Consider the following 13,103-nt stretch of genomic DNA (forward strand, 5'->3'; position numbering starts at 1 on the left):
ACGGAAGAATACCCGCTAGCACTTCAAGACTCATCGTATGGGTCGACTGCATGCAACCCAAGGCAATACGCAAACAACGATATTGTATTCTCTCTAATTTTATAATGTGCGTGTTCGCGGCGGAGCGAAAGCAGAAACAGCCGTACTCAAGAACTGACAATATCGTTGTCAGTCCCCGAGATATTTAGCGACTAAAACCTGAGAGATCGTTTTACCCGTTAGTAGGAGCTGCAGCTGAGCTGGGTTATGCTTCCTAGAAAAAACGACCAGCTCAGTTTTCTCCGGAGAGAATTCGATACCCAGCTTAAGAGCCCATTCAGACAAATTGTCTAAGGTATCTTGCAATGGTCCTTGCAGGTCGCTAGCCTTGCCACCAGTAATGGATACAACGCTATCGTCTGCAAGTTGCCTTAGCGTGCATGAATTTGCAAGACATTCATCGATGTCATTGACGTAAAAATTATATAAGAGAGGACTTAAACATGAGCCCTGGGGGAGGCCCATGTAACTAATTCGGGAAGTTGTCGAATCGCCATGTGAGAAATACATATGCTTTTCTGACAACAAATTGAGCAAAAAGTTATTCAAATATGGTGAAAGTCCCTGCGAATGAAGTTTCGCGCTTAAAACTTCTACAGAGACAGAGTCAAAAGCCCCCTTAATATCCATGAACGCAGAAGCCATTTGCTCTTTTCGAGCAAAGGCTAGTTGAATTTCAGTAGAAAGCAACGCTAGGCAATCGTTCGTCCCTTTGTCCCGGCGAAAGCCAAATTGAGTATCTGAAAGTAACCCGTTTGTTTCGACCCATTTGTCTAACCGTAAGAGGATCATTTTCTTCATTAATTTCCGGAGGCAAGAGAGCATCGCAATCGGCCTATATGAATTGTGATCAGAGGCAGGTTTCCCGGGTTTCCGAATAGCAATGACTTTTACCTCCCTCCAGTCATGCGGAACAATATTTAGCTCAAGAAACTTGTTGAATAAATTCAACAAGCGTCTTTTTGCAGAGTCGGGTAGGTTCTTCAACAGGTTGAATTTTATTCTATCTAACCCTGGAGCCTTATTGTTGCACGACAGGAGAGCCATTGAAAATTCCAACATCGAAAATGGAGGCTCTTCCGTAGTTACTAATAACGCGTCGCGAAAGGTTTTCTGTTCCGGTACAGAGTCTGGACAGACCTTTTTGGCAAAATCGAGTATCCAGCGATCTGAATACTCCTCGCTTTCATTCGAAACGTCACGGTTCCGCATGCGCCTGGCGGTATCCCAAAGAGTGCTCATCGCTGTTTCCCTGGACAACGCGTTTACGAACCGCCGCCAGTACCCGCGTTTTTTCGCCTTTACTAAGCTCTTCATCTGCCTGCCCAGTGCCTCGTACTTTCGAAGCAGGTTGACAGTGCCGTACTCCCGGTAGTCCTTATACGCCGCAGACCTTCGCGCGTACAGCTCAGAGCACTCTTTGTCCCACCATTTGTTGGGAGGGCGCTGTCTAATCGTTACCCCGGGTATCGGTTTCGTCTGAGCTTGAGTCGCGGCGTCGATTATCAAGCCAGCTAAGAACGCGTATTCTTCCTCCGGAGGAAGTTCCTCGTGAGTCTCGATAGATTGCGCTATAATAGACTCATAACACTTCCAATCAATATTACGTGTAAGGTCGTAGGAAATATTGATTGGGTTCGGGGGAGTTGAACCATTAGCAATTGATATAACGATTGGAAGATGATCACTACCGTGGGGATCGTTGATTACTTTCCACCGGCAATCTAGCGCTAGTGATGTCGAGCAGAGGGATAGGTCAAGCACGCTTTCACGTGCTGGAGGATTAGGTACACGTGTCGCTTCCCCAGTATTCAAAACTGTCATATTGAAGTCGTCGATCAAGTTACAGATTAAAGAAGATCGGTTGTCGTCGTACAGCGACCCCCATAGCGAACAGTGAGAATTAAAATCTCCCAATATCAAAAAAGGCGCGGGAAGCAACTCTGCTATATCAGTGAGATGCTTCTGTTCAATCCGCGCGGATGGAGGCATATATAACGAAACAAGGCATAGGTCTTTTCCATCCATATTCGTTTGAATGGCAACGACTTCAATATTCGAGATCGAGGGGAGGTCGATTCGGAAGAAGGAATAGCACTTTTTAATCCCTAAAAGTACCCCTCCACCGTGTGAGTCTCGATCTCGACGAATAATGGTAAAATCGTGGAAATTGAGTTGATCGTTTGAATTGAGAAAGGTTTCACAGAGCGCAAATGCGTCACAATTGTATGTATTTATTAAATGAGAAAATAGATCGAATTTGGGGATGATACTTCTGCAATTCCACTGTAATACAGTGATAAAATTCCTAACCTCTTTCGCCGTATTAGTCATCGAAAGATATGATAGCTGAAATGAGGGGCCAAGTTGCTGCTAGTTGCATCAAAAAGGTTTTCACTGTAGGAAGAAGGGCAAGAAGAATATTTTGTAGGGGATCTGGTATGTTGAATGTTTTAAATATCCAGTCCACAATATCAGAAAATTTTATGAACCCTGTTTCTATTTTATCTTCTGATCGAGAAATGGGTGCCCGAGGGGTTTTTGGTGCCCCAGGAAGCGGTGGGTACTCCTGGTTTGATTTTAAATTAAAACCGGGAGGTACTTGCTTCGGTTTTTCTTCACCGCTTCCTTTTTGTGTTGGCTTATTGGTCATTCCGCTAGGGGTTATCTTGCGACCTTTGCGAGAAAGATTAGGAGAGTTGATCATTCTCCTCTTCCTAGATCCTTCTGGCATGGCATAAGAACACCCTTCGACGGGATCGTCAGATGTACCCTCATCGGTTGGCAAAAAGGAAAAGATGTTTCCTGTCGAGGGTGGCTCAGCACTCTTCAGCATTTCTGCGAAAGAGCGCTTTGATCGTTCCTTGAGGGAACGCTTTATTTTTTCCTCGCGCTGTTTGTACGCGGGACACGCCGAAAGGTCATGCCGAGTTCCCTCGCAGTAAAGACACTTTTCAGTATCCTCACTGCAAGCGGTCTCAGCATGATTGCCTCCGCACTTGCTGCAGCGTGCCTTGTTGCAGCAGTAGGTGGCTGTATGACCTAACTGCTTGCAGTTTTGGCAATGCATGACCCGCGGTACGAACAGGCGTACAGGCAGACGAACCCTGTCCAAAGAGATGTAGTTCGGCAGTGCGGATCCGGCGAATGTTACACGGAAGGAATCCGAAGGGAAGAATTTCTTCTTCCCTTCTTCGATGGATACTGAATGCAATTGCTTGACATCCAGTATCTTTACATCTTGAATCAGGGGGTTTTTGAAGCAGCCAACCCCGTGACGCAAAATGTCATCGACCGTGAGGCTTCCTTCGGTAACCACACCGTCGATCTCCACGTCCTTGGCAGGGATGTACACGCGGTACTCTCTCGTGAAGAGCTCGTAGCTAGCAATTGCGTTTGCTTGCTTCAAGCTACTCACAACTCGCAGTTTGTTCGGTCTAACCTTTGTAATTTCGGTTACGTCCGAAAACTGTTTTGCCAGGTCCTTGCCGATTTGAATTATATTTAGAGGCTTCTTTATGGGCCTGAAGTAAACTACGAACGGACCTTTCGAAGCATCTGGGTAAGCTTTCACCCGTGTTGCCGGTACCCTTGGTACGGGGCTAGGTAGCGGGGAAGGTAGAGGGGAATTGATGGGGGAGATCTCAATCTCTTCCCCAGTTGTTTCCACATCCAGGAATAGTTGCACCTGCATGTCGTCCATTTTGCGGGAGCGTTACGCTCTACCGCACACAAACGATAAATATTCGAATGTGGGGGGGGGGGTCAAATAGTTGCTATTAAATTTTAAAAACAATTTTTCAAACTACAATGGATCAAAATTAAAAAAAAGGCAGTAATACTAATACTAATAACAATAGTAATAATAATAATAATAATAATAATAGTAATAATAATAATAATAATAATAATAGTAATAATAATTATAATAATAACAATAATAATACTATTAATAATAATGATAAAAATTCTAAAGTGAATACTTCACCGAACGTCTAAGTCACGACCTCACGGCTGATAGTAGGATTAATCGAGCGTCTCCGCAGAACAAACAATGACGATCCAGCTTCGTGTTGTGACACAGTGGCCGTATCCTACACGCGACCTTGTAGATGCCACTTGTAGTTGACTTCCACTCGCTCGATCGTATGGTGGTCCGTGCTGCTAGCGGGGTAACAGCGGTGCGGGAGAATTATTCTTGCTGATATATCAGCTGCGTATCGGATCACTGGCGGGGTAGCCTGCCCCTACCAGTGTGCAGAAGATGTTTCTGCCGATAAACTACCGGCTATTGTTATCGCGCAGCACAAGAAATAATCGACAAAAAAACACCCGTACGATAACTCGTGTATTGTTATTTTGCAAACTCAAACGGAGATGAACAATTTGCGTCTAATCGAGACGAAAGCAAAACAACGAATGAAACCTGTACACTGGTTCACTTAAATTTAACAAAACATCACCGGTGTAATCTTTCAAAACTGTGAACCTTGTGAAGAATTTCAAAAAATGATATTCGCTTATGCATGATGAAAAACGGAACTGTATAGTTCTTGGCAACAAACGGCACAAAAACTGTGTTGCCGAAACGATAGATTTTGACGTAGGACTACGTTTAACCGCACTATATCGAGATACATTCTGAGGAAACTTGAAACCAAGATGTAACGTCGGAATGAAAGATTTCAAACGGTAATACTGATGTAACCACATGATGGATCACAATAATCAATGTGTCGTTGGATTGATTAAATGATGGACAATTTTGTGATTCTTCATATATCATTGTTACTTAATTGTTAAACAGTGAAAATTGATGAAAAGTTTCAAGGTCGTATTTTTACGAACAATTTACCAATCACATGCGAGCACTCCTGGCACAGACTTCATGAGTGGACACCAACTGCCTGCTATGACAACCTCTATTCAGTGGCAAAAAAAAATTTGACAGAACCTCCCCGTCCCAATAGGTCAACTAATATTAGCTTCCATGAACCTAGACTATTTTGATGTCTTGATAGAAAAGCTTTTTCGGAAAGTTCGTAACAACCTCCTTTATCAGACAATTAAACGATCTGTTGTGAGAATGTTATTAAAACTGATGTCTTGAAGGAAAACATGCTGACACAGGCAACAGTACTGCACCGAGCCATGTATGAGAAGACGGTCGCTCGTCGTCAGTGCAGCAGCACTCGATTGCCATTTGTGTGCAGTCAAGCCAAGTGGAAACAATGTAGCTGCTGTCGACGTACAGTGGTGCGTGTTCGCACACTACGCTGTGCGACCGGCGATAAAATAATTCTGTACGCAACAGTATATCACGATGTTGGATGTTGCATCCAATATGTGATTACAACTAAACGGATTTTGACCACCAATGCTTTGATCGAACGACGACGGTTGCCAAAGCATGTGATACAATAATTGTACATTTTACATTGTACGATGAACGATGTACGATGAACAGTAAATTAGTAAAAAGTTCAGTTGAATTCCACTTCTTCTAGTTCAGTTTCCCAGCTTTCAACCAATCACGAGCTCGCTTTATATAGCTGCAAGAGATGTTTTCTCATTGTTTTAAAGTGCTTATTGTATTACTACCCCTGAACAGATTTCAAACGCCGATGTCTTAATCGACAGGTAGAATATTGCGAAAGATTGTTATATAATGATTAAAATATCTCTTCAACAAAAGTTGTGTTAACATTCTACTAATCAGAAGCTTGCTACCCCGTTGCTCGTTTCTTTTTAGCTGTCGTGACGAGTAGATGGCATTTGAACTGCAACCGTAGTGATTTTCATATCCATGTTTAATGATAAAAACTTTTTTCAAATTCCTAAAATTTGAAGTTGCATTGGGTTGCTGCCTTTTTCAATTATACACTTTGTTATTCTCAGATTTATTCAAATGACCAACTATAGGCTATTTAAAAGACAATAGAAAACCAATATGCTTCGTAAAGATGTTTAAACAGCCACCAATGAACTAGTTTTAGGATTGTAAGTTGTTAGAGGTGTCGTTTGATGGATTTAGGCTCAATAATCTGAAAGTATCCGGAACGCAACGTCCGCATGAAGCCTTCAACGACCTAGACACTTGATATGACCCTTCCGAGTAATTAGAGGTATAGCACGGTATTAAGTACTGCTTTGATCATGTCTATTTTGGTTTTGGTTTCGGCAACATAATGGACAAAATGCCTTTCTCTTGGTGGTTGTTGAGTTTGAATTGTTTAAAAGCAAAACAAGAAAACAAGTAAATTATGATTAAACATAACCGCTCGTTTTTGGCTTATGAGTGCCAAAGTCAAACCGTGTCGAAAGTGAAACGTGGTCAAATCGAACAAAGTCTGAATTCTCTAAATGAATTATAAAACTATCGTAGTCCTACGTCAAACATGCGGTCGTGTCTTGGATACCACCCTCGTACTATTTTCTTCGCGCGACTCTATATACCATAGACTCTGGTCTTAGCATTTTACTTTAGTGATTTTCTGTAGTCTGTCAACAATCAACAATGAGTAAACGAAAGGATGGATTTTCTCACGACAATCAGGATTCTAAAATAGCGAGGAACGACACCGCTGAAAGCCAACATCAGGCAAGTATGGACTGGAACATTGACGATTATCGCACTAGGCATGAGCCGGATGAACATTGGGAACTAAGGCGACTTTTCATGGAAAGACATCAGCCTTCGATTCCGGAAGAGGAACTCGTTTGCATGGCGCAAGTTTTTGTTAACGTAGAATTACTTCACTGTCGATATCCTTTAGAAACAATGCAACGTATCAAGGAACTATCTGAAGGAATAGCAAATGAATATCGTGCGTCGCGAAGAAATAAACTACAACGTACATTCGTTTCCGCCTCCAATGCTGCATCGTTAAAAGTACAACGAAAAGCTCCTAGCGATCAAGAAACTTATCGAGGTTCGGATCTAAGAACAGAATACAGCCGAAAGTTCAGGCCTGTAGCGAACATTAAGTATTTGAAAGATGCACATAACAACATTGTTTTGCTTAACAATGACTATGAACAAACGAAAATGGCTTTCGACAAATTAGGAAACAGTAAACTAACGATGGATGTAAAAAAAAATAATGGAACCGTAGTTGCTGCAATTAGAGTGAATAATTTTGTATTAGCATCGGGATCAAGTGAGGGTGAAAAAATGGCAATAAAGGCAGCTAAGCAGACTTTTCTGACAAATATGCAGTCGCACTGCTATCATATCATTGTAAGATGAATGCATTTATGTCAATGACACTGAATAAATAGAGCCTTTTCCATTGCAGCGACAACAAACCCCCGTCGATTTACAGGAGTCACTCGCAGGTAAAGTTGAAAGAAAAGTTGTTGAAGGAACGGTTGATCATAGCGGAAAACCAGCTACAACTGAATTCAAGGAAAAGAAAATCGAGGAAAGCAATTTGGGTTTTAAGCTTTTGCAGAAACTCGGCTGGACTGGGGGTTCACTAGGATCGAAAAATGAAGGAATTGTTGATCCTATCAAGTGTCAAATAAAGATAGGGCGTAAAGGTTTAGGAGTCAATTCAGCAAACCAATCCGCCAACAATAAAACTGGAAAAATTAATCCTCGGGACAATGTTTATGGGATTGACGTGGAATTCTATCAGCGTACAATGCAGAATTTTCGCAACATTGGAGTCGAGTATGATATGGTGTTCAGCAACGAGTTCACCAAAGAAGAACGCGCATTGTTTCACAAGTAAATTCAATTACCGTACGGTTTTTGATAATTTCCATTTATTTTTTCTGATGTATTTCACAGCATGGCGCAAAAAATGCAACTGAGAACACGAAGCTACGGTAAGGATGAAGATGGTACCCGACAACTCGTTCTGCTTGGACGCAAACTGGCTCCACATGAGCTCTTAGACCGAATCCTTGTTGAGAAGGACCCTATATTTTGTCAGATGTACACAGTAATACCACCGACGGACGACAAAAAAAATGATTGAATATCACAAAAAGTTAAAATCAAAAATTGTATGCCTTATTTATTTAATCCTGGAGAGAAAATCTCATTCTGGCGTTAAATTGATGCATGAATTTCAAATTATTGTTGAAAATTCAATAATGAGTGATTTTTATGGTGTTATTCGACACGTAGCAAATATCACAATTCAGTTTTTTGAAAAACGAGAGTGGTGTGATTCGCAATATTTGAAAAAGAAGAGAGCAATGTCACTAAAAGCAAGAAGTCAAATTAACGCAGGGCTAACACTTCTGTAACTCAATATGTTTTTTACTTATATTTCTTTTTCAATCAGCTGTAAATGTTTTTCTCCTAATTTTCTTCATCAAACTTCTAATTAACTTTTCTTTTTCCTCCCTTTCTTCTATGTCGTTTGAGAGTTGTCCTTTCGGCACAATTTTAATGTTATCGGATGATATTTGAATTGATTTATCTTTTGCATCAGTCTCTTTTATATCGCTTGAATATTGTCTTTTCGAGGTATTGTTCATGTCATTAACCGATATGTTGCTAGCTCTGGTTAGTTCTGAACCAATTCTTGATTGCAATATTTGATCACTTAATATTTCTTCAACAGTTTCTTCTTTTACCACAATTGTCTTCAATAATTTTTGCTTCATATTGACGTTATTGAATTTATCACGACTATGGATCACTTGATTATTTTCCAACAACCTCTCAACTGGAATGGATACAACCGGAATCGGAGTTGCGTAACTGATTGTATTTATTCCGTTTCGCAGAATTGAATCATTAGTCTGCCATTTCTGTCGAATAGTCTTGATTTCATGAAGTTTTGTGTGACAGTCCAAACAAATATAACTATTGCAATCTGATTTGAAACCTAACCGAATGTCTGAAATTTCCTCTATTAATTCAGCTATATAACTTGAAGGTTTGTCCAAAAAAATGGGTTTCAAATGAAATTTTTTTCTCAGACAAAGTCTACAGAATGGTTCCGCTGTGCTAGAAAGTTCATTTTGATTTTCGACATTTACGCTATTGCTAACAGTCGAAGACAGTTCTGGTGTTATTTCATCTCTCATGCAAATATTTTTATTCAACTTTAGACTAGGTATCCAATCTTCATCGTAGCAACTTAAAGAACTCGCAGGATACCCTTTAATAAAAAGCAATGATTATCAAGTGGAAACAATTTTTAATACTTTCGTTTATTTACCTTTCACAAAATGTTTCGCACAAATCCAAATATTTTTGGTATCCACCTTTGCACCAGTACGAAGCAATCTTGACCAAAGACGAAATCGCTGTTTATACAGACGTTTGCTTTTTTCACTAGCATTTTTTTGTGGTGGACGTTCAGAAACAAAGCGGAAAAATCGTTTCTTTACGCCCTTATAATGATTGGCTTGAGTATCACATTTCGAAACACAACAACGAATGGGATAAAGCCATTTGGAGCTCATTGAAACGAAGAACCAATGTTTTTTGATGATGATGGAGGAACAGCAGAATGTTTGTTGTAGCAATGGGCCCACACGCTCCCTAAAATGAATTCAAAAATGATTAGAAAACAATTCATTTTCATAAAAAGTGGAACAACACGAAAATTGAGTAACTCTGTTGTTATTCAAAATTGTGTATACTGTGTATTTATTATTCAGAATGATGTATACAATTGAACTCATTTTTTGTGTTTAATAAAACTCACTTAGTTCTTAAAAAATATCAGTTTATGTGTACAAAATTATCCATTTATTGAATTTAAAACTACTCAGTTTTAAAATTGAAACATACACAGATTTAGATTTTTAAACTATCAAATTTTTGAATAGAAAAATATTCATTTTTGAATTTAAAACTAACCATTTTCAGAATTTAAAAGTACTCAGTTTAAGAATTGAAAACCACTCAGTTTGAAATGCGATGTTAGCGTAGAGAGGGAGGTTTGTGCCGGTAACAGTCAGAACAAAACAAACAAAATCTGAACGGTGTCTAATTATATTTATTTTTTAAGTATATTTTGCTCTTTTTTTGTGATGCATAATCACTAGATATTTTACTCTCCCACAATTTTCCTGATGACACGAACAACCTGAAAACTTTTGGTTCTTTAGAATGAATAATGAAAAAAGTTTATATGTGTACCTTAAAGCTTTTTAAAATGTCCGTGACCACCTTCCCAGCGATTTTCTCATTTTTTGGAATCACTCAAACAGTCACAAGAATAGATAACACGGCCGCAAAGGCTAAATAATGGCGCACAAATGTTGAATCATGGTGCCGCCTTTTCACTCGTGTCAAATAATGGTGTCGTTTTTTCATGCTTGCTACTCAAAATTGAGTTATAGTGGTAAATTCAAAAATGAGTTATTCTAGATTAATCTAAAATCAGTGTAAAAAATTACACAGAATCACCAAATGCGGTATTCATTTTTTGACGTTTCCATGCAACTTATGAAATTGAATTAAAACTAATTCATTCGCCGTGTTACTTTTCACGAGCGTGCAGGTACAGATGATGATGACAGAACATTTTTGTCTATCCACGCACACAAAAAAATCTTGTTATGAAAATTTACGCGTTTTGCATGGAATTCTGAACATTTTTGGAAATTTCTCGTTTTATATTGTTTTATATTTGATTTTTTTTTTGATTGGAGAGTGAATCTCCAGTTAAAACACACTAGAAATTGATATTATTTTAGATTTAGTGTGAAAAACAAAACGGTACGTCTGGTCAGCCTATTTCTAAAACTTTTTAGGAAAGTATGTTATAAAAGTTAAGTTTAAAATGCATAATCATTTGAAATTTCATACAAAATTGGAAAAAAATCATAACGCTCACTAATACTAATGCATCGACTGAATAACATACCTTCTAGAATAGTCATCTATTCTTTTTTTTCTATTATTTTTTTTTTAACTTCAAAATACTTTGGGCAATGGGGAAAGTCGATCCGATTTTTTCAAAATCGATTTTTTCGGGTCGATTCAGCAATTTTTTGAATCGATTTCTTCGCGTGCGATTTCTTACTGAATCGATCCTTCTGATGGCAACACCCCTTTGGCATTACGCCATGTTTCAAGGGCTAACATCTCAACATATGTAAAAACGAGATAGCATATCACCGCTTCTTTTCATACATCTTCATCTTACTGCTGACAGCGAGCACAAATTAATTTGAGCCCAGGACATGAGTTCATTGTCATTCGGTTTATTCGCGTTGAAAGAGATTTTGAAGGCTGTTCGCACCTACGTGAACACTCGTATGTAATTGTCAAAATGTGCGTGATGACAAAAGCAAAAATATTTCCTTCCTTCTTTTTCGCATGCAAAAACCAAACAAATATCAGCAACACCGTCAACTCCAATTCACTGTTACTCGGTATAGGGATGCCAAAGGCTCGGATGGCAAGATCGATATTTTTCCCGCTTGAAAAATAAATCTAGAAAAACATTTCAAAAGGTCCTATCTGCTTTGATCGTTTTTTTTTAACGATCACTTTCATAGACTTCCTATTTGCGCTAGTATTAGTGGTCGATTTCACTAATACATGTTTTATTTTTGGTTGCAAATAATCAACACGCGTGGTAACAAAAAATTTCCTCTTGCCTTGAACTTGCATTCAAGTTGTAAGTCAATTTATAGTTCTATTTCATCTATTTTTCCACTAAAAGTTTGTTAAAACAGTTTACACTAATGAACTAGGATTCAAAAGTGAAATATTTTTTCTAAATTGAATATCAGCTGATTTTTTGGTTGAAAACAAATCGATTTTATAAGGATACACGACTATGCCTGTATTTGTGAGATCTGGCGTAAAAAGCTCTATTCAATCACCGTAACTTAGGGCATCCTGTGCGCTACTATTTAAGTTGTTATGGCGACTGTGTACAGCGCGGCTATTTCATGCACTCACCCGTTTTCACACCGGTCGTTGCTATCGTCTCTGTTTGACGTTTCATCCAGCATAAACCTTTAGTAGCGCCGACCGGGATACGAGTAACCTTAGCGGAGATCGGGTAACCAACCCCGGTGGAAACTTTGGTCGTATGCTGACTGGGAAGGGGGAACGTACGCGGCTGTTTCCCCATGTTAGGGGCGGCGTACAACAGCGTCTGATCCGGAGCGGGCGGCTGAATCATGAAACGCGGTGTCTCGCCAGCTATATCAAAGACGGCAGCCCCGTCGCGAGACTAGGTATCGCAGCCCTAGTAAGGCAGCATACTGAATATCAAATACTACGAACAATCCAGATATAAAAACGGAACGGAATAATCGGCATAGACCTAGGCGAACGAAAAAGGACAACGATTATTGGAAACTCGGTACTTGGAATGTAAGGACTCTACTCGAACCGGCACGCGCAAGTATCCTGGCTAGAGAGCTGCGGAAGGTGAATGTGGAGGTTGCAGCTATCCAATAGGTGCGGTGGCCGAAATCGGGAGAACGCGAATTCCGAGCAGTAGATCCTATTGCGGACACTTCATTTAAGTACCACATCTACTATAGCGGCGGCGTGAAAGCAGAAAGAGGAGTCGGTTTCGTGCTAATTGGTAAACAGATGAAGCGTGTCATTAGATGGAGGCCGATTAGCGACCGTATATGCGTGTTGAGAATTAAGGGCAAATTCTTCAACTACAGCCTAATAAATGTGTACGCACCGACAAACGAGAAACCCGATGACGAAAAAGAGGAGTTCTATGAGCTCCTGGAAAAGACATACAATGAGTGCCCAGGACACGATATAAAGATTGTCATCGGAGATGCAAATGCACAGGTCGGGCAGGAAGACTTCTTCCGCCTCGTAACTGGTAGGGAAAGCTTCCACCCTACTACGACCGACAATGGCCTGAGGCTTGTTAATTTCGCTGCAGCTAGGGGGATGGCTATCTGTAGCACTTATTTTGCACATCGGAACATACGTAAGCACACCTGGATACACCCAAATGAAGAGCTTTGCTCTCAAATTGACCACGTTCTGATTGATGGACGGCACTTTTCAGACGTTACAGACGTGAGGTCGTTCAGAGGACCGAACGTTGACTCGGATCACTATCTCGTAGTAGCCAAAATCCGCGCCCGGCTGTCCAACG

At 40.0% G+C, this 13,103-nt stretch overlaps 2 protein-coding genes across 3 annotated transcripts; one reads left to right on the plus strand and one right to left on the minus strand.

Moving 5' to 3' along the window:
- The first annotated feature begins 6,486 nt into the window (after window positions 1–6,486).
- Window positions 6,487–8,150, plus strand: LOC129717671 (NF-kappa-B-repressing factor-like). Its single transcript, XM_055667751.1, has 3 exons — window positions 6,487–7,279; window positions 7,338–7,771; window positions 7,835–8,150. The coding sequence occupies exons 1-3, from the start codon at window positions 6,557–6,559 to the stop codon at window positions 8,022–8,024; spliced, it is 1,347 nt and encodes a 448-aa protein (XP_055523726.1). The 5' UTR covers window positions 6,487–6,556; the 3' UTR covers window positions 8,025–8,150.
- Window positions 7,793–9,656, minus strand: LOC129717672 (uncharacterized). Of its 2 annotated transcripts, XM_055667753.1 has the most exons (3): window positions 9,222–9,656; window positions 8,316–9,161; window positions 7,793–8,253 (listed from the first exon to the last, which is right to left on the minus strand). In XM_055667753.1, the coding sequence occupies exons 1-2, from the start codon at window positions 9,466–9,468 to the stop codon at window positions 8,329–8,331; spliced, it is 1,080 nt and encodes a 359-aa protein (XP_055523728.1). In that variant the 5' UTR covers window positions 9,469–9,656; the 3' UTR covers window positions 7,793–8,253; window positions 8,316–8,328. The 2 variants fall into 2 exon arrangements, with proteins under 2 accessions (XP_055523728.1, XP_055523727.1); XM_055667752.1 differs by having other exon boundaries at window positions 7,793–9,161.
- Window positions 9,657–13,103: the final 3,447 nt, after the last annotated feature.

Source organism: Wyeomyia smithii, chromosome 1 (genome assembly GCF_029784165.1).
Source record: "Wyeomyia smithii strain HCP4-BCI-WySm-NY-G18 chromosome 1, ASM2978416v1, whole genome shotgun sequence".
NCBI classification, from domain to species: domain Eukaryota; kingdom Metazoa; phylum Arthropoda; class Insecta; order Diptera; family Culicidae; genus Wyeomyia; species Wyeomyia smithii.

Coding starts and splice junctions, on each gene's coding strand:
- LOC129717672 (XM_055667753.1), bottom strand. CDS start 9,468: ATGAGCTCCAAATGGCTTTATCCCATTCGTTGTTGTGTTTCGAAATGT. Junction 9,162..9,221: donor TGCGAAACATTTTGTGAAAG/GTAAATAAACGA, acceptor TTTTTATTAAAG/GGTATCCTGCGAGTTCTTTA.
- LOC129717671 (XM_055667751.1), top strand. CDS start 6,557: ATGAGTAAACGAAAGGATGGATTTTCTCACGACAATCAGGATTCTAAA. Junction 7,280..7,337: donor CGCACTGCTATCATATCATT/GTAAGATGAATG, acceptor TTTCCATTGCAG/CGACAACAAACCCCCGTCGA. Junction 7,772..7,834: donor GAACGCGCATTGTTTCACAA/GTAAATTCAATT, acceptor TGTATTTCACAG/CATGGCGCAAAAAATGCAAC.